Source organism: Cottoperca gobio, chromosome 17 (assembly GCF_900634415.1).
Source record: "Cottoperca gobio chromosome 17, fCotGob3.1, whole genome shotgun sequence".
NCBI lineage: Eukaryota > Metazoa > Chordata > Actinopteri > Perciformes > Bovichtidae > Cottoperca > Cottoperca gobio.
Genome location: NC_041371.1, coordinates 11543423 through 11564730, shown reverse-complemented (window position 1 = coordinate 11564730; position 21308 = coordinate 11543423). Strand labels below are relative to the sequence as shown.

Genomic DNA, 21308 nt, shown 5'->3' with positions numbered 1-21308 from the left:
TAGTCTAGTTTAGTTTAGTTTAGTTTAGTTTAGTTTAGTTTAGATTAGATTAGATTAGTTTAGTTTAGTTTAGTTTAGTGTCTAGTTTAGTTTAGTATAGTTTAGTTAGTTTAGTTAGTTTAGTTTAGTTTAGTTTAGATTAGTTTAGTTTAGTTTAGTTTAGTTAGTTAGTCTAGTTTAGTTTAGTTTAGTTTAGTTTAGTTTAGTCTAGTCTAGTCTAGTTTAGTTTAGTTTAGATTAGATTAGATTAGATTAGATTAGATTAGATTATATTAGTTTAGTTTAGTTTAGTTTAGTTTAGTCTATTCTAGTTTAGTTTAGTTTAGTTTAGTTTAGTTTAATTTAGTCTAGTCTAGTTTAGTTTAGTTTAGTCTAGTTTAGTCTAGTCTAGTCTAGTCTAGTTTAGTTTAGTTTAGTTTAGATTAGTTTAGTTTAGTTTAGTTTAGTTTAGTTTAGTATAGTTTAGTTTAGTCTAGTTTAGTTTAGTTTAGTCTAGTTTAGTTTAGATTAGATTAGTTTTGTTTAGTTTAGTCTAGTCTAGTCTAGTCTAGTTTAGTTTAGTCTAGTCTAGTTTAGTTTAGTTTAGTCTAGTTTAGTCTAGTCTAGTCTAGTCTAGTCTAGTCTAGTTTAGTTTAGTTTAGTTTAGATTAGTTTAGTTTAGTTTAGTTTAGTATAGTTTAGTTTAGTTTAGTTTAGTCTAGTTTAGTTCAGTTTAGTTTAGATTAGATTAGATTAGATTAGATTAGATTAGTTTAGTTTAGTTTAGTTTAGTTTAGTGTAGTCTAGTCTAGTCTAGTTTAGTTTAGTTTAATTTAGTTTAGTCTAGTCTAGTCTAGTATAGTTTAGTTTAGTCTAGTCTATTTTAGTTTAGTTTAGATTAGATTAGTTTAGTTTAGTTTAGTTTAGTTTAGTTTAGTTTAGTTTAGTTTAGTCTAGTTTAGTTTAGTTTAGTTTAGTCTAGTCTAGTTAGTTTAGTTTAGTTTAGTTTAGTTTAATTTAGTCTAGTCTAGTCTAGTCTAGTCTAGTATAGTTTAGTTTAGTCTAGTCTAGTCTAGTTTAGTTTAGTTTAGATTAGTTTAGTTTAGTTTAGTTTAGTTTAGTTTAGTCTAGTCTAGTCTAGTTTAGTTTAGTTTAGATTAGATTAGTTTAGTTTAGTCTAGTCTAGTTTAGTTTAGTTTAGTTTAGATTAGATTAGATTAGATTAGATTAGATTAGATTAGATTAGTTTAGTTTAGTTTAGTTTAGTCTAGTTTAGTTTAGTTTAGTTTAGTTTAGTCTAGTTTAGTTTAGATTAGATTAGATTAGTTTAGTTTAGTTTAGTTTAGTCTAGTCTAGTTTAGTTTAGTCTAGTCTAGTCTAGTCTAGTCTAGTCTAGTCTAGTTTAGTTAGTTTAGTTTAGTATAGTTTAGTTTAGTTTAGTTTAGTTTAGTTTAGTTTAGTCTAGTTTAGTTTAGTCTAGTCTAGTTTAATTTAGTTTAGTTTAGTTTAGTTTAGTCTAGTTTAGTTTAGTTTAGTTTAGATTAGATTAGATTGGATTAGATTAGATTAGATTAGATTAGATTAGTTTAGTTTAGTTTAGCCTATTCTAGTTTAGTTAGTTTAGTTTAGTTTAGTTTAGTTTAGTTTAATTTAGTCTAGTCTAGTTTAGTTTAGTTTAGTCTAGTTTAGTCTAGTCTAGTCTAGTCTAGTCTAGTCTAGTTTAGTTTAGTTTAGTTTAGATTAGTTTAGTTTAGTTTAGTTTAGTATAGTTTAGTTTAGTCTCGTTTAGTTTAGTTTAGTTTAGTTTAGTTTAGTCTAGTTTAGTTTAGATTAGATTAGTTTAGTTTAGTTTAGTTTAGTCTAGTCTAGTCTAGTCTAGTTTAGTTTAGTCTAGTCTAGTCTAGTTTAGTTTAGTTTAGTCTAGTTTAGTCTAGTCTAGTCTAGTCTAGTTTAGTTTAGTTTAGTTTAGATTAGTTTAGTTTAGTTTAGTTTAGTTTAGTATAGTTTAGTTTAGTTTAGTTTAGATTAGATTATATTAGATTAGTTTAGTTTAGTTTAGTTTAGTTTAGTTTAGTTTAGTTTAGTCTAGTCTAGTTTAGTTTAGTTTAGTTTAATTTAGTTTAGTCTAGTCTAGTCTAGTCCAGTCTAGTTTAGTCTAGTCTAGTCTAGTTTAGTTTAGTTTAGTTTAGTTTAGTTTAATTTAGTTTAGTCTAGTCTAGTCTAGTCTAGTTTAGTTTAGTTTAGTTTAGTCTAGTCTGGTTTAGTTTAGTCTAGTTTAGTTTAGTTTAGTTTAGTTTAGTTTAGTTTAGTATAGTTTAGATTAGTTTAGTTTAGTTTAGTTTAGTCTAGTTTAGTTTAGTTTAGTTTAGTCTAGTTTAGTTTAGTCTAGTCTAGTTTAGTTTAGTTTAGTCTAGTTTAGTTTAGTTTAGTTTAGTTTAGTTTAGATTAGATTAGTTTAGTTTAGTTTAGTTTAGTCTAGTTTAGTTTAGTTTAGTCTAGTTTAGTCTAGTCTAGTCTAGTCTAGTCTAGTCTAGTTTAGTTTAGTTTAGTTTAGTTTAGTTTAGATTAGTTTAGTTTAGTTTAGTTTAGTATAGTTTAGTTTAGTCTCGTTTAGTTTAGTTTAGTTTAGTTTAGTTTAGTCTAGTTTAGTTTAGATTAGATTAGTTTAGTTTAGTTTAGTCTAGTCTAGTCTAGTCTAGTTTAGTTTAGTCTAGTCTAGTCTAGTTTAGTTTAGTTAGTCTAGTTTAGTCTAGTCTAGTCTAGTCTAGTTTAGTTTAGTTTAGTTTAGATTAGTTTAGTTTAGTTTAGTTTAGTTTAGTATAGTTTAGTTTAGTTTAGTTTAGATTAGATTATATTAGATTATATTAGTTTAGTTTAGTTTAGTTTAGTTTAGTTTAGTCTAGTCTAGTTTAGTTTAGTTTAGTTTAATTTAGTTTAGTCTAGTCTAGTCTAGTCTAGTCTAGTTTAGTCTAGTCTAGTCTAGTTTAGTTTAGTTTAGTTTAGTTTAGTTTAGTTTAGTTTAATTTAGTTTAGTCTAGTCTAGTCTAGTCTAGTTTAGTTTAGTTTAGTTTAGTCTAGTCTGGTTTAGTTTAGTCTAGTTTAGTTTAGTTTAGTTTAGTTTAGTTTAGTTTAGTATAGTTTAGATTAGTTTAGTTTAGTTTAGTTTAGTTTAGTCTAGTTTAGTTTAGTTTAGTTTAGTCTAGTTTAGTTTAGTCTAGTCTAGTTTAGTTTAGTTTAGTCTAGTTTAGTTTAGTTTAGTTTAGTTTAGTTTAGTTTAGTTAGATTAGATTAGTTTAGTTTAGTTTAGTTTAGTCTAGTTTAGTTTAGTTTAGTTTAGTTTAGTTTAGTTTAGTTTAGATTAGATTAGTTTAGTTTAGTTTAGTTTAGTTTAGTGTCTAGTTTAGTTTAGTATAGTTTAGTTTAGTTTAGTTTAGTTTAGTTTAGATTAGTTTAGTCTAGTTTAGTTTAGTCTAGTCTAGTTTAGTTTAGTTTAGTTTAGTTTAGTTTAGTTTAGTCTAGTCTAGTTTAGTTTAGTTTAGTTTAGTTTAGATTAGATTAGTTTAGTTTAGTTTAGTCTAGTTTAGTTTAGTTTAGTTTAGTTTAGTTTAGTTTAGTTTAGATTAGATTAGATTAGATTAGTTTAGTTTAGTTTAGTTTAGTCTAGTTTAGTTTAGTCTAGTTTAGTTTAGATTAGATTAGTTTAGTTTAGTTTAGTTTAGTTTAGTTTAGTTTAGTCTAGTCTAGTCTAGTTTAGTTTAGTTTAGTTTAGTTTAGTTTAGTCTAGTTTAGTCTAGTCTAGTCTAGTCTAGTTTAGTTTAGTTTAGTTTAGATTAGTTTAGTTTAGTTTAGTTTAGTATAGTTTAGTTTAGTTTAGTCTAGTTTAGTTTAGTTTAGTTTAGTTTAGTTTAGATTAGATTAGATTAGATTACTTTAGTTTAGTTTAGTTTAGTTTAGTCTAGTCTAGTCTAGTTTAGTTTAGTCTAGTTTAGTTTAGTTTAGTTTAGTTTAGTTTAGTTTAGTTTAGTTTAGTTTAGCTTAGTTTAGATTAGTTTAGTTTAGTCTAATTTCATTTAGTGTAGTTTAGTTTAGTTTAGTTTAGTTTAGTTTAGATTAGATTAGATTAGTTTAGTTTAGTCATCTTATTTTAAAATGTATATCTTTACATGTCTTGCAATGAATGAAACTTAGCTGGTTGCTAAGTGTACTACCATACTATGAAACACAATATTTGGCACAATAGACAACACTGATAACCTCTCGTGGAATCTAGATGTGTCTCATTTCAAACAACAGAACAGCTGTCACTGAAAGGTGGATTTACAAGCTTTGGTGACTCTTGTGTTTAGCAATCTTAACTGCTATTTCATAAACTATTGCATTGTACGTCCACATTCATGTTCACTCAGCTCAAGCTCAGCCTACGACACCCAGAGGCATCTTTTCTGTCACATTTTTCACAATTGGCTCATTGAGGACAACCCGGTATGTCTCAAGGCTGCTGTCTGTTCTCTGGTTATGCATTTGGGCAGAAAACTATGGGCCACGGACAATGTCATGCTGTTTTGTTGTTTGTTAGTTTCTATGTGATCAATTCTATTCGGCAAAACCTCGACTTGAGTAAATGTGAAACGGTCACAAATCCAAGAAGAACAGAGAGTGTGTTGTAGTGTGTACTAATATGGCAGCAAGGAAAAACAGCTGATTGTGTGGTTCGAGACAATGATACCAACTCTCATTCAGTGTGCAAAACATTGACACACGTTTCAGTCATGCTAACTGTTTCTATCCAGATCCATGCAGCTTCTCCTTTGCAGAAACCCTTGTTGTGTAAACAGCAGCATCTCCCTCTTTAGAGATCAATGAGTGAAACTGAACTGGTGAATATGTTAATATGGAAGTTTCTCTTCCATTTAAGATTTCGGTGATCTGAGGTAAGTAAGACTGAGAGCCACACCTTCAAGTGACCATTCAGTAGCCACTGGTCAAGTTTTAGGACTTCTTTAAAAACATATACCACCAAGTAATGTTGCCCCCACAAATTACTTTGTAAAAAAGTGAGGCATTTGTTTTAACTCCAAATATTTAACTTAATTTAATTTAATTTAATTTAATTTTCATTTGTGTGCATACGTCACAAATTTAAGGATTTAATGTCTGTGGCTTTTATGCATACACTTCATTTAATATCCACCATGTGCCAAACTGTCAAACAATATGTAAACAGCGATTACTCCTCTGCCTCCCTCCCTCCCTTCTCTCCCTCCATTTCTCCCATTCTTTCTCTCATGCAGAGATTCCTTTCATTCCAGCCAGCCTTGAAGTCTATCGTACGAGTTGGGGAGTACATTTCGAACTACATCCAGGCCTCACGCCATGCCCGGTGCTCATGAAACAGGTAAAACCAGAAACACAGTAAGCTTGTCATAGCAGCAAGGGTTGGACGGGTACCTAGCCTCTAAGACACAGCACAGGAAGGGATGGGCACCTCAACAAGTTACGTTAGGTTCGCAAACGTATGATATCTGATTTCACCTTTAGCCTAAATCAAGTTTGACGTGCATTATCTAAACTATTCAGACATTTTTTTTAATGTTAACTAACTTTATTAGTCAATAATTGTGTCATCTTTCACATAAAGTAAAAATGTTTTAACCCACATTTGCTTATGAACTGGTTAACTGGAGCATCTTTAATTTAAACTATTCATATATTATAAAAGTTAACTTGTAACTTTTTGTAACGTTTCTTTAACCAAGGCCTGTAACTCACTGACCCCATCCCCTTCCACACTATTGATGAAACAGTCCAATCACAAAGAGGCTAAGTGAGGATATGAAGGTGGGGCTAAGCACTGAAACAGGGTGTGGTCCTGAAACTAGCGAGGTCTGCAGTAGTGCCCTGGTGTTTAAATTGACTGGCTGACTGACAGTCCCATAGTTAGCTCTATCTCTTGCTTATTTTCCATTTCTTATCTGTAAAACTTTCAGCTCTTTTTGGATTTTCTGTAAAAAGCATAGACATTTTAGGACAGCTGGAGGCTACCACCCACGGAAAATATCTCTGCATGTATCTGGTTTTCACCTGATCCCCTCTCACTGCTGCTGCTGATCTGTTTGATTCTCTGGATTGAGTGCTACCTGCTCTGGCTGTGTAGCTGCTTCTCTTACACACAGGAGTGAGTGCTGAGGACTCAACTGGTGAGTCACTTGATACTAATACAACTGCAAGTATTTTAGCAGTTTCAGAGGTCTGAGATTTGTGCTTGTGCTGCTCCTGTGAAAGTGTTCATTGGGTTTCTTTTTAATTCATCATGGTTAGACTGACAGATGCGCCTTCCATTTTATAGTTCAATACGGTTTGTCTGGACTACAAAACATTAATCCTGCTGCTTTAAATAAAGTATGCTGTGTAGTCTTCCTCCCTGGAAATCCTAGATCAGCCCATATCTTGATAACTCAGGAGGCTGGCTGTAAGTTCTTTGCCTCACCTGTTTGACTTGATCTGTTAGTCAGCAAGAGAGTATTTCATTGTCTCTATGTTGACAGCAGATCTCATATTTCACAATCCTTTCATAAAACATTCATAGATTTCTTTTCTCTTTTTAATTGAATCAATGTTTCCTTTTTCATTTATTGAACAGAATGAAGCTTTTCCTTTTTTGTTTTAACTGAAGCACATTTTGTGCTAAAACGGTGAGGATTTGTATCTGACATGCTACATTTTTGATAAGGCAGTGAAATGAGGTCCTAAAATAGATTTCTCTGTGAAATGTTTCAACACAAAGGCACTCGGGGGTGTCTGATGAGCCTGTGCATCTCCTGTTTGTTCAGTCTGTGGGGAAAGCCGGTGGACAGGTCGCTTTGTCGCTCACCTGCCCAACAGATCTCACTTTTCGCCTGGCTTCATCTCCTGGTTTCTGACTGTTTGTGTCTTCTTTTTTTCAGTGGTTTTAATAGGACAACGAACAAGGAGTCACCATGCTGCAAACAGCCATATCACTCTATTCAAAATTCAACAATTTTATAGAATTGAGGACTGGTAAGTGTCTTTGTCTGTGTTACAGATTTATACCTCTGATTTTGTTAAGATATAAGTGAGTAACTGCTGATCTCACAGCATAATAATAAAAACTCTGTGTTTATAAAACTAAAGTTTGAAAAAGGCACTGTTTTTTAAAATACTCCCTGACTCTACCCAAAACTTAGAATAAACTGCATTTACATTTGACCCAGATATTTGTGTGTGTGTGTTTATTACTGACATGCCGATCCAATGAGAAATGTGTGTTTTTGTGCTCCCCAGATGACCGAATCAAAGGGTATCCCCTCATGCAGGGCCCCATAAAGATGAACGTCATCCTGTTGGCCTATGTCTTCTTCTCGATGTACGTTGGGCCTCGCCTAATGGCAAACCGCAAGCCCCTCCGTCTCAACACAGCCATGATTGTCTACAACCTCAGCATGATTTTACTAAATGCCTTCATTGTGTATGAGGTAAAGAAAACTATTAGCAAATTGATTTATTTGCTAAATAAAATCCATGTTTCTTCACAAACCAGAGTGCTTGTGAAATGTTAATAAGAGCTGCTGATGTGTTTTTTTTACATCTAGTTCATGATGTCTGGATGGGGCACCACTTACACGTGGAAATGTGACCTTGCTGACACCTCAACCACTCCGCAGGCTTTTCGGGTAAGCCAGTGAACTGTATCTTTTGTCTCCATATGAAAGGACCTTTCACTCCCTGTTGTGTCCTAAAAAACTAACAATGTATTCTGACTTTTAGGGTAGTATGGAAGACTCTTAGGGCCAGGCATAAGGGAAAAAATGAGGGTGAAGATGTTTTTGTTTTGCATTTCCAGAGTAAGATTGAAATGTTGAGAATAAACGTAGAGCTTTTGAGAGTAAATCAACTACTAGCGTTAGTGCATATACAGAACGTTGGATTATAATCTTCAACTTTACAAAATAAATCTTCCTCCCCTCATCTTTTTCCTTAAGCCTGGCTCTACTCTTCTGTAGGTTAGGACTTTTCGGAAGGCTGAAAAAATACATTAGTGTCCTAATTTTTCTTCTTTTCCTTCCCCCAGATGATTCGAGTGTGTTGGTTGTTTTATATTTCAAAATACCTCGAACTCCTTGACACAGTAAGGACATTTTCATCTCTTCAAACATTTTCTTTTGCCTTTTTTTTTCTTTTTCTTGTTACTTTTTGATCTTTTGTGCATGTAAACTTTAGCTTGTTGTACTTTTTTATTTGAGGTATTCTTTGTGCTGAGGAAGAAACAAAGCCAGATCACATTTCTCCACGTATTCCATCACTCCTTCATGCCCTGGACGTGGTGGTGGGGCATCACCCTGACTCCAGGTGAGGTTTACTTAGCATTATATCAACGTAAAACATGTTATACATATAATGCATAAACAAGGGATTTTAGCCCTAGAAATAGCTTAAAACCTCCTCAAATTACAGATTGTCATTTCACTGCTTTACATCCAAAGAAATGAAAGTACAAGGCCAAAACAATAAATTGGGGACAGCGGTGTACAGTTGTACAAAAATGTCTAATTAAACTTATTGTTTTCTCCCTTTTAAGCTGCAGGAATGGGCTGCTTTCATGCCATGGTGAATGCAACAGTCCATGTTATCATGTACTTCTACTACCTACTCTCTGCTGCAGGACCTCGCTTCCACAAATACCTGTGGTGGAAGAAGTACATGACCGCCATTCAGCTTGTATGTTCTTTAATAATAATAATAATAATAATAATAATAATAATAATAATAATAATAATAATAATAATAATAACATTTTACAATTAACTGCTCTAGAATGAGATTTTTAATAACAATCTGTCATTTTCTGTTTTTTTACAGACACAGTTTGTTATCGTCTCAGTTCACATCAGCCAGTACTACTTCATGGAAACGTGTGACTACCAGATTCCCATGTGTATCCACCTGGTTTGGATGTATGGCATCTTCTTCTTCCTCCTCTTCTCCAACTTTTGGATACAGGCCTACATAAAGGGAAAGCGGCTTCCTGCCGCAGAGGACAAGCCAAAACAGAACGGCTCAATCCGTGAACCGATCACTGCGGTGGCCAATGGGAAACACCTGGAGAATGGGAATGGCCACCACCACACCAACGGCAAAATCCTCATGGTCAAAGTAAAGGACATCTGACATAGTGACTCTGGAAATGAGGAGGCATACAAGAAGTCTTCATAGAGCTACCTTGAAAGTGTCATTCAGCTTTCATATCTAGTAGCATATTGGAATGGTGCAAATTTCAATGTTACTTTATATTTTCTATACAAATCTAGTCTTTCTTATGCACATTTGTGTTGATGGTGATCTCTACTTGCCACATTGTGTGTGTTAGTTGTTGTGAAAACTATTAACTGTGATGAACACTGTATGAAGATTGGTGCTCATTTTGTCACTGATGGTATTCTTCAACTCAGGCTTGGCCCGCACAAGCTTGACCTACACTGTTTGGCTGGCACGTTGTTGCTTGGGAGGAGCGCACAGTTGCCACTGAAGACCAGCGCATATAAATAACTGCTACAAAGCTTTTGTTGTAAATGTCAAATATTTAGTTCTGTTTTTATTTATCTTTTGAAATAAAATAATTTTTTTTTAGATAAAGGTCTGTGTCATTTTGGAAGCAGTTATGGTGTGCTTTTTTTTAACATACCACACCTCAATTTTAAGAATTGTGGAAAATAAATGTTATACTGTATATTACAGTATTTGTGCATTTAGCAATTTTGCATAGTCAATGGTACTAATCATTGAGTTTTGCATCATTGTATAGTCTATAAGCACTATTCATGTAGTTGAAACGTTCCATTAAATTTGAACAAGATTTTTATAAAAGTGCTGTTTCTGAATATCACTGCAGAATGTATATGGTGTTTTTACTGTTGTACATAACGTGCTGTGAAGACTGCCTTGGCTTTTTAACATTTGCCCAAAATAAAAATGGATGTTTGTATCCAACAGCTGTTATTCAATGTTCAGTAGATTCACTTGGTTCTGACATGCAGAAATAATTTTACCTAAAGTGAATAACTTCATTTAAACTTCTACATGAATTGGCTAAGAGCAAGAACAAATGAGCTAGGTTTTATTTTTAAACATTTACTCAAATCTGAGTTCCAAAAGAAATTGAATTATTCAGCTGCTGAAGTGAGTGAAAACATCCATCTCAACTAACCTGCAAACTGTCTCCATTCATTAGTGTACACACACACACACGAGATGAAATGTTTGGCAGGTGTCAAAATGAGGCACTAGTGTAGATTGTGAAATTTGCAGCATGGTGATTAATAAAATGATAACTGACAATCACATATGGTAATCAAACCATTTATTTATAGCCCAGCCCACTTTATACAATACATCTGGAATATAAAATGAAATCTAAGTGAAGGTCATAAATACATCTTCTGCTTAAACAGACACTAAAAAGAGTTGTACTTCACATTAGCAGACCTGTATAAACAATTGAGACCAACAACCCACTACACAACAGCAGTAAGTCATCAGTGGCAGCTAAAACACTGGGTAATTTTATTGTGGATTAAATAAAAACATTTGCACATAACTTGTTTGGTGTAGACCAAAAAAAAAAAAAACTCTAAGCATTTCATCTGATTAACTGGTTAATGACACCGCTAGTTGATTTGGCCAGCCTCTCTTTGGCCTTCTTCTTAATAGGATCCACTTCAAAGCTCTTCCACAGACGGATAGTCTCGTCTCCAGCAACAGTCGCAATAGTAGAGAAGTCTGGGCTCAGAATCAAACTGAGAACTCGGTCCTCGTGGCCTGAAACGTAATATTAATGTTTAGACCAGCAGAAAGCATGAGGTCAAAATTCTTATTCCATCTTAAAATAAATGTGAATATTTTGTTTCTTTACATCTATGGACAGTAAACTGAATATCTTTGAGTTGTAGACAAAACAAGAAATTTGGAGGACGACATCTTGGACTTTGCAGCCTTAGTGTGAACAAGCACAGAGTCAAACAGTCCAATACTAAGAAACTAACTTACCGTTGAGCTCTGCAACCCTGGTGAGAGAGGGATACTTCCAGATAACGACATTGTTGTGGGCATATCCATGGGCAGAGACCAACTCCTTGTAGTTGGGTGCAAACACCAGCGATGAGATCTGAAAAGTGAAGTCACCATGTGTGAGATTTGAGAAAAGAAGACTAGTCACCTCAAAGTTAAAATATATTCTTTCAAAAACACAAATGGAGGTACATTTTTTACTAAGAATAAGCATCTAAAGGGTCTAGCCATGGTATGCACCTGGGACTGAGTGTCAAGTGAACTGATGCAGGAGCCACTGTTTACATTCCAGATGCGGATGTGACGGTCACTAGTACCACCTCCAGAGGCGAGGATATTTGGCTGCCACGGACACCAGGCCAAAGCCTAGAATGATAAAACATCCATTGAGTTTCAAGCTTTACACAGTCTATGGAAGAAAATGAACGACAAAACAATATGTACACTTCATCCTGGCACAAAAGAAAACCAATGTTATTGTGCGTAATGATCTAGAAATCTGAAATTCTGTTTGCTAGAAGTATAAAGCTACTATTTTTTATTTCGTGAAGCGAGACTTGATAAATTAGACAATACATAACTTAAGGGAAAGTGTAGTGTTTTTTTAAAATTATTATTAATTCTCTTTTAAACTACCCTCCCCCTACTTTTACAGGACTGCCGTAACGAGCTGCCACAAGGAAAACCGTGGCATCTTACAGAAACTTGGCCTTGCTCAGAGGCTATCCTTACTACTTTAGAAGCAGTGAAATTCAGGAGACTGCCGACTTTGCTGCAGTTTTACAAGCTTGTCGAACTAAGGTGGCTTTCAGGTAGCATAAAAATGCGAAAGGCTCACCTAGAGCCAGAGTTTGTCCATTCTAAGCTGCTGTGGAAACAGGGCGTTTTGTTTGTTTTATAAACACAATATTTTCATGTGATTATACACAAAGTTATGAACATTATATTACATTTCTGCAAATAAATCTCCCTAAATACTAGTGTTTATCAAGAGGGAAATATTAGATTATAGAAAAATATTTTCCTGGTAGGGTGTGGTTCAAGAAATCCCATGGACCATTTTGTTACATTATAATTCATCTTTTCCATTCCCAAAATGTTCCGCATTTGGCAAGCTACTCACCTTGACAGCTCCTTGATGTTCACTCCAGCAGCGGACAGACTGGTTGGCATTGCCCTCCTGCACACGGGGCCATACATACACCGTGTTGTCATTTCCCCCACTGGCCAGGTATCGCCCATCAGGGGACCACTGAAGCCCACACACTTCCTGCGAGTGACCAGTAAGCGTGGTGATGTGGTGGTCTGCCACCCTCACATCATGATGGTGGATGTGTCCTGATCTCGAGCCGCTAGGAGTGAGAGAAACATATTAGAGTCCAACAAACGCACACTACTGGAAGTTTGTCTTCTGTATAAGAAATGAGGAAACAACTGTACCTGGAGAGAACATGGTCATTCCAGCTCAGGCTAACAACTCTAGATGTGTGGCTGGCCATGTTGCGTAGAGACTTCTGTTTGTCAACATCCCACAACTAATGTAAAACAAAAATGTATCAGTAAAAACAAAATAGGAGGCAGATCTTTGATTGCCATGTGTCCTAATGAACTATGGTGGCGTTTTCATCAGTACACTGACCTGAACTTTGCAGTCACTGGTGCCAATAGCGAGGTAGCTTCCCTCTTTGGTCCAGGACAGCGAGCAGATGTAGTCCTCCTCGCGCTCCAACTTCATGAGCAGTGTGATGTCTCCTTGAGTGGCATCCAACAGGTAGACACTGTTATGAAGCGCCACAGCCGAGAACATTTCGACTGCTCCAGTCAAGCAGATTTAAATCTGGAAGAGAGAAAAAAAGACCAAATGAATGCTTGCTAGGTGTGCAGGAGGGCTTAAAGTATGTACAAAATTATTATACTTCGTATAAAGACTAATGTGATCAAAATCCTCAGTGGATTGCTGTGAATCTAAGATATGATAAGTTACGCTTACACTGCTGTAGTCACAGAATAAATTACCATCATGCAAGAATGTTATTAGAAAAAACCTCTGAAGTGTCAGACTTACAGAAATCATTTCGAAGGTCCGGAGCATCCAAGATTCTGTCAGGAGTTGGCGATATGTATCTTGTCTTTTTGACTGAGGCAGGAGTTGCACCCTGACTGTAGAGGACTTTCAAGTTGTTTTGATAGCCTAAGTTAAAGATAAAAGAAAACCAAAATTACCTCACTTTCTATATTCATGCAATATTCTTGCCAAGCACCAAGTTGAGACATCTATCCTTACCTTCTGGAGCATTCAACGGCTTCCCTCCAAGGTGCAGGATCTTTGCATCCTCAATGTTGTAACCATTCAGTGACAAGGACATGGCCTTTTGGCTTTCCTTTAAAAAAGACAAATAATAAATAATAAATATAATAAAACCCTATTTAAGGAAAGGATCATAGGAAACGTATCAAACTAATAACTTACTGATGTTCCTGTTGTATCGGTTGTGTCCAAAGGTTCATTTTCCTTAGCGAGCAGGAAAGTTGCCACATCCATTTGTTTGCCGTTTCTGGTGGGAATGAAGCGGTCGCCTCCCATCTTAGAGGGAGTTTGTTTTTTATTTTTGCCTAAGATTCAAAAGACATGGAGGTTAACATCTGCAGAGCTATAACTACAGAGACTATATTCTCAAGTTGCACGAATATAATGGCGCACACATTACCTGGCGTTTTGTTGGGCGTTTTTGATGATGAACTAAGAGACACATTAGCAGATTTGCCAGGCGACAATCCGTTCAAGGCGGATGTGTTTGAGGAGCTGGCCTTTCTTTGCCACCTCGCCATGGGAGCGTTTGTGATGGGCATATCAAGCTTCAAGATACTGTGGATGTCGTTGTCAAACCCAAACTGCGCCATTTTAGCCAGGTTTTCAAACGAACTGTAATATAAATCAAGGAAAAAATAAAATAAGCTGATGTGCACAGTTATAATATTAACGTGTGAACGGGTTGTAGGTCTGTTAATTTATTAGGCTACACATGCTAACACTAGTATTTCAGATGAAACGTTAGCACTAACGTAAACTTCTTTAGCTGCTGACGTGATGAGCCGGAAAACGGTCATTAAAATGCATTTTTAATTAAAACAGGCAGTCGTTTTAAATCAGCTAAACTTATTTTGTATTAATCTAGGTAACTTTATAGCAAATGCCGTTAAAATTGACGTCGTAAACGAACACAAGTTAGCATATACATAAAAGGAGCACATTTAAGCAATAACTCCAGTAGCATTTACAGCTTTAAAAATGTAATTCTCGACAAAAATGGCACTTTAGCAACCTGAAAATAAACAATTATCTCACCTCTTACAGAAAACGTGGAAAACACTGAAGCAAAACTGTTCTTCCTCTCTCGTTTCTTTCTAAATTTTGAATTTCAGGACGGTGACGCTACACGGTTTAATCCCAAAAAGCGCTCCTGTGATTGGTTCGTCCAAGAAGCTGCCGTTATCTCTAGGCATTACTATGACAACTTTACGAATGCGTTAATGTGATTGGTGGAGGAAACCTCCTCCTCAAAAGTATATCGCCATCTATCGGACACATTATGATATTGTGTAGAGAAGGATGTACATTTAAAGACGTATGTCATTGTGTGAAACGTAAACAATAAAAAAAGAGGAAAAACTTTAGAAATCTGAATTTTCTGAAAGAAGATTTGATGTAGGTTGCTTTACTTTAGAATGTCTATTACCAAACGTTTTTATTTCATTATTTGAATCTTGAGAAATAAGATATAAAAGATCCAATTAGTAACCTTTCAACTAAAGTAGACAATAGGCCAAATGTTGTACAAATATTAAATAATGTTTTAGAAAACTCGTTTTATACTAGAATGCTTCTTTAAATGCATATCTGCAATATAACATAGTTGGTGGTGCACACTGCTGCCTTAAATATTCATTGTATTAGACATATACTCTAAGATCCGGAATGAGAATTAATTAAGAATTAAATTACCCCTACTTTGTTCATTCAAAAGAGCCATAATAAACATAACTTGGTGATTAACGGTCAAATTGTGATTGTGGAGTTATCTGATTGGATTAAGAAAATCCAACATAAAGACTAACACATCTGTATCGCAATGAAATTGGTGTCTCGGAGGACTATATGTGTTAGGAAAGCAGGGGGATAGTGGGAGGCAGCTAATACAGCTCTTTATGATTGTGTTAAAGAAAAACAAAAAAAACTTGCTTGACAGAATGAGAATGCATAATTTTCCTTTTTCTGAGACTTCGAACAATAGTTATGCAAATGAATGAATTATGAAATCAAACAAACTTGAAAGTCTGCTGTTTTTCAAAAGTCTATGATCATTGATGAGGTGCGAATGTCCTACTCTTTTCCCGCTGCATAAGCCATCAGTAAGAACCACTTCAGCAATGTCTATATTTGGTCAAATGTTTATGTTGTCACATGTTATACAAGTTCTAATATAATTTACTTTTATGCAACAGTTTGTCTATAGTTGATGTATATTTTGAATAGTGTATAATGCAGTGTATTTTGTTGTTTATGACAGGTGATGGTGCCGTAATGTAGCTTTTAATGTGCATGAGACTAAAGAAACTTGGGGCATTGTTAAACAGCCCACATCATCTCTTCTCCAATATTTTATGAGGCAGAGCATAACACTAAATAAAAATAGTCAGTGTTGCACGGTGTGGTTTCAAGGGCTTTAGGTGTGAAAGGCTGAGGCACAAACCTGTCAACAAATAAAAGGGGGTAAAAAGTGAATTCTTGATTTGTTCTTGAATTAGCATTAAGGTAACCTAACACAGAATGAAAAAAATAATCTGACAATATAATAATAATATAATATAATTTTTATTTAACATTTTATTTAAATTTTACATGAACAAATCATAGGGGCAAACATATAGAAAAGACACAAAGAAATATGAAAACCATAAGGACAGTATCTCAAACCAAACAACACAACACAGTCTTTGGATCACTGGACACACTGACAGTAGTCCATCCAGTGTTTGGCAGAGTTCAGTGTGATTGGTCAAAACTAAAAGCACTTGAGAGCAGGGCTTTATTCACCGATTGTAAGACAAGTTGGGATATTTTTTGTCTTAACTTGCATTAGATACTGTACATGCTTAACATAGAACATATTTATTATACATTTACACATAAATTGTTTACCTGAATAGCTTAGTCCAGAAATGATTAAAATGTCTGCCCTTACAGTTTTTAATTGTGCAAAAAGAAGCTTGTATATTGACTCAGGCAGTCAACATGATTACATTTCTGTGTGTGTTTATATATGTGAATATGCATGCACACATATTAAAAGTATATGGAATAAATGCACCAGAGTAAAGTGTGATAATTACATTAAAGTGCATAACATAATGCAGTCTGGAAACTAGACCACACGTTTGGTTACATTCATGGAGCAATACTGTCTGTACACAGCAGGAAGTGGAAGTGTTAAATCAGTATGTGGACATTCAACCGTGGAAATGGACTAGAAAGCTCAAACGTGGCCCTGTTAACCAGCTGGAGCTTTGAATTACAAGGTACGGTAACCATTGCCTTTTATGTCTGGAGCAGTCTCACTCATGTCCTTGGGGTAATGTATAATTGAGCCAACAACACCTGCAAGGAATGTAAAGAATCCAGATTATTCACAGAAAAAAAGAAACTAAACATAATGAGCTCCGTACTATCACGCAGTGTTCGACATTATTGGATATCACTCCTAATACAATTCGTATTAGCATTAACTGAGTTTTATTTCAGAAGCTATTATCCCTGTGTCACCAGCTGACTTGACAAGTGCAGTCATATTCAGTATGTAATTCAGTAATAAAATGTACTCCGTAATAACAGTGAGGTCATGGTGAGTCAGGATGGACAAAAGATACATTATAAGAACATGCCCATCTAAAGGGTATGTGGTTTTGACTTAATTTAATATTTAACTCTCTATCAATCTTTTCCCAAGACTGTTAACTGAGATGTCTACAGCAACTAAAGAGAAACGTAGGGAATGTTGTTTCCTTACCTCCAGGGTGCCTCAAACCTAGGCAGAGAGTGAGAGAAAGACAAAGCACATGACTATGCTTTATATTTGCCTGTGAGCATGAGACTCCATACCAAAATCATGTGACAACAATATAGCAAAGATATGCTACATATTATGAGGTATTAAATTAAAGCAGAAGTTAAGATTAAACAGTTATTGCCGTTTGCTGACAAAATGCAGCACAAGACTACATTCCATATAATGTTGCAGTATTGGGAGGCTGCTTTTGAATAAGTAGCTGTGATGAAAGACTTGTTTTATTATTATCCAAATGGAAAGGAAAACTCTTATTTACTCACCCTGGTTTTTGAAGAGGATGAGACTGATGATGATTAGTCCTGTAAACACCAGGAGCGCCAAGATTGGGATCAGAAACCTAGGCAAGGGAATCCCTGGAACTACAAAAACAAATACAATTGTAATCTGACTGCATGTCAACAAAACTGGCCACTGTAAAATGTGTGGGTAACTGTATGTTGAGGTGGACTGTTGCCATCACAGAGACAACTAATGTTTTACTTTTGTATAACCCTTTCATTTTTCTAGCTGGTGTCATATGACTTGCAGACAAACAGCATGAGCTGCCTCCACCACCATCAGGCTTTTTTCTCCTGACTTTCAACCCTTGAAATAGTCAAAACTACCAGACACCTGTGTAGTTATGGACCCAGAAAAGTCATTATCTAATAATGTGAATAACTATATCTATAACCAATAACATTGTAGTGAGAATAACAGTGAATGAATTATGTAAAACGGGCCTTACAAAAGTTGCAACTGATCATTCATGTCACAGGCAGAGTGCCTTTATCGTCACACTCATTTCTATGAATGCTACCATCTTCACACTATATTTTGATACTATATGTTTGGCAACTGTAAAATACCACATGATGGATCTGATTTGGACAATCGGCTTTCTCCATAATGGGCTGTCAACTCTGGAGCACATTACCAACTGAAATCAACTAAAAGTAGCAATAGGTATAAACTCTCTGTGCAGCACATCACTTTCATGCTCTGTATGTTGTTAAAGTGTATAGTCGCTATCAAATACAATACATTTAAAATTCAAATCTTCAAAATGTGTTCTCAAAAGCCAGAACAAATATATACCAGACTGCTCCTCAGAAAGCATCAGCTTTGCCATCATCTTGACGCATCCCTCCTGAAGGTGGATCCGCTCCGCCTTTGTGCGCTGCTCTTCCTGCTCCCACAACACTTTAAAGGCCAGTGCTTCCGGTATGTGCGCTGTCCACGTGTCAGTGTGGTCCAGAGTCAGAAACACCTTCCCATCATAGAACACACGGTCAGCCCAGTGCAGCTGAGACCCCTCCAGTATGCATTCACGAGAATGAAGAACAGTGTGGTTCACTAGAATGGAAGATAAAGGCTATTGACAAACATAATATTTGACTCACCGTCACCATCATTACTGGTATATGAGGATTTTCTTACTCAGGCTGGACGTGTGGTTGACACTGATAAGAGTTGGAAGGAGTGTATCAGCTGACATGGTTTGGATAATGCTGTCAAATTCCTGGCTTTTTCCACTAAGAGAGACTCCATTGAGAAGGACTTGCTCTGTGACCTGCAGAGCTCCCACCACTGCCCACTGCTGGACCTGCACTATGATGGTATCTAATGGGGGGGGGGGGGGGGGTAACCAAAACACATACATTAACAGTAAAACATTAAAGAGAATCCAAATGTTCCAGTAGGCTTTAAGCCTCCATAGGAAAGTGTTCATGTAATGAATCAGGAGAAGCAAAATAGACTAAAATGTAATATGTGCAGAAAATAATAAAATGTTAGATTAATCATTTAAAAAAAAGGACTTCTGCATGAATATCTAATTTTGCAAAACATAAATAGATTGTGACTTTAAAACAAAAAGTGAAATCACTGATTCTGATGAATGGTCCTTTGCAGCGTGTTAAAATGTAAATTATTTTTAATGATCTAATGTTGGTCCAAGTTGGTCCACATTAAAGGTTTGGTAGTTTTCACTATGACAATGCATTGCGGAATAAAAAGTAACCTACACTGCGTCACCAGTTGTATCAGGTACACCTGTGCAATCTAATATAAGAGACCTACAAGAAATCGATTTTTTTTTATTTCATGTAATCAAGTGTTTTGTTGACTCTGACAGACATTGACTGATTTAACTGTGATTGCATAAAGTTGGGAGGTGTTTCCAATCATCTGCTCCCTTAGTTGTGTAAATAAGGGGTAGGTGATAGACTAAACTTTCAATTTAACGTAGTACAACACCACAACTAACCCCTCATAACTACCTACTACATAACAACTAACTAACTCATAAATAACCATAGCGACAGTGTCAACAAGAAACTGAGCACTAAACTTCACTACAACTGGATTTATTGCAGGGCTATTCTATTGACATTGTGCAGTTGTATCTGAAAGGCTACTTACTAGTCAGTTGTACAATTACAGTCATTTGAGGAGTAAAACGAAGTAAAACATAAACATTAAATATGAATCTTACCATACTGAATGACTCTAATGCTACTGTAAAGTAAGTGATTGCAAAGGCTAACCAAGATAACCTACATAAACCAGTTTTTCAGACTTGTGTGTTGTTACTCTTTCTTGGTGTGAGATATCCAGGAGGAAAGCAATGCAAACAGACAAGCTTCTTACCTACTGGAACAGGAAAACCCAGTGATGAATCGGATAAAATTAGCACAAAAAGGCCAAGAAAAATGCCAAGAAAGTGCATTTCTAGCGTGACTGGTTGTCCCAGCAATGTTCAACTGTAAAGGAAGGATGAAAGTCTCCGGAGTTAATACCGAGGATTGTTTTAAGCCATTTAAGCGTAACCAACGCACTTAAAATAGACGAGAGCTGAAAACGTTCACAAACACTTCAGACAATCACGGACATCAAAACAACTCTCCTCCACTCCGGTTTCGTTTTTGACAGACTTTTCTTTAAATGTGCATCCTTCTCTCTTCTGATTGGTTCATGTAGCTGGCACGTGGACTGGGGGTTTCACTCCCACAGATTCAGTAGCTATGTTTATATTTTAGCCCTATATTTTAACTTGCGCTTTCTAATGTCTTAGACTCTCATTTTGCTTTGAGATTTGTTGGACGGAGCCTGAGATTCAAGATTTCCATTGCCAACAACTGCTTCACTGTAATTGTGTTGTTCACATGATTATAAAGAACTTGATCATCTTGTCAATAATGAAAGACAACTAAATACATGTACCTAAGTACTTTCCTCTGGATTACTTACAGATATTAATAACTGAAGGCATGTTTGAGGTCTCGTTACAATGACTTTATTGGCCTTTATGGTATCCATTTTTTATATATAATTGTATATATTCCCATACAGGGAATGTCTAAAAATAAGTTAATCTTTAGTTATTCTAACTGCTGTCTGCCTTGTCAATGAGTCGGTGACATGCAGATCTAGTTAGGCAGGATCCTACATGTTGTGCGTTGCTGCATTATTTTTCATTTTAGTAAGTAAAACATTTAAACGTATTGTTATCCTGTTGATACAGTCTGTTGTTTTGATTTTTCTGATAATAAGGTACATGTTGTTCATCTCAGTCTCCCAGTTTAAGATAGGGAGGTAGGGATAGGTCACGTATGAATTCCAGGTTCCTATTTTAATCATATTTGATGTTTCATATCAAAAGTGTATGTTATCAGAAATAAATGACGTAGGAGCAATACTAATGATTAGATATGTTGAGCTACAGTATATTTTATAAAGGATCATTATGTGTGTTGATGTTTTCCAGACATTTAAACCTGTTTCAGTGCCTCATTTGTAGGCAGATTCTTAAAATGGAAGGCATGCAAGGCAGATGGAAGAGATTGTGTAAACAGTCTGATGTGGAAGTGCAGGTGACTTCACAGAGAGAGAGAGGGGAGATTTTAGGAGTCTGGCTGTTTTATGCTTTATGCTTCATCCTTCATAGGCTTTGCAATTATGTATTACCTCACAAGCTTGTGATCCTGCTTACTTTAAATAATATGGTTCTTATGTTTGCTTTCATTTTTTATATTTCTTCTTTTTTATGTAGTTCTTCTTATATTTATAGTCAGTTGTTACACTGCATACATCTGCATCAGGAATTAAACTGTAAATGGTAAATCACATGTTTTGTATGTA

The 21308-nt window shown here is 35.3% G+C and overlaps 3 protein-coding genes across 3 annotated transcripts; 1 reads left to right on the top strand and 2 right to left on the bottom strand.

Moving 5' to 3' along the window:
* Nucleotides 1-5823: 5823 nt before the first annotated feature.
* Nucleotides 5824-9882, top strand: elovl1a (ELOVL fatty acid elongase 1a). The gene is made up of 8 exons (XM_029452771.1): nt 5824-6176; nt 6924-7017; nt 7282-7472; nt 7590-7670; nt 8069-8125; nt 8241-8346; nt 8576-8715; nt 8857-9882. Exons 2-8 carry the CDS (start codon nt 6957-6959, stop codon nt 9163-9165), a joined length of 945 nt encoding a protein of 314 aa, XP_029308631.1. The 5' UTR covers nt 5824-6176; nt 6924-6956; the 3' UTR covers nt 9166-9882.
* A 455-nt stretch (nt 9883-10337) lies between these two features.
* LOC115021983 (cell division cycle protein 20 homolog) lies at nt 10338-14550 on the bottom strand. Its single transcript, XM_029452752.1, is given in 12 exon segments — nt 10338-10812; nt 11041-11158; nt 11302-11427; nt 12185-12413; nt 12502-12596; nt 12701-12859; nt 12861-12898; nt 13127-13252; nt 13346-13442; nt 13532-13674; nt 13770-13984; nt 14408-14550. Coding segments are annotated over 11 exon segments (1503 nt in total). The 5' UTR covers nt 13963-13984; nt 14408-14550; the 3' UTR covers nt 10338-10633.
* A 1365-nt stretch (nt 14551-15915) lies between these two features.
* LOC115021998 (uncharacterized) lies at nt 15916-20108 on the bottom strand. The gene is made up of 6 exons (XM_029452777.1): nt 19818-20108; nt 18606-18788; nt 18264-18521; nt 17447-17545; nt 17127-17144; nt 15916-16717 (listed from the first exon to the last, which is right to left on the bottom strand). The coding sequence occupies exons 1-6, from the start codon at nt 19894-19896 to the stop codon at nt 16632-16634; spliced, it is 723 nt and encodes a 240-aa protein (XP_029308637.1). The 5' UTR covers nt 19897-20108; the 3' UTR covers nt 15916-16631.
* Between the last annotated feature and the right edge of the window lie 1200 nt (nt 20109-21308).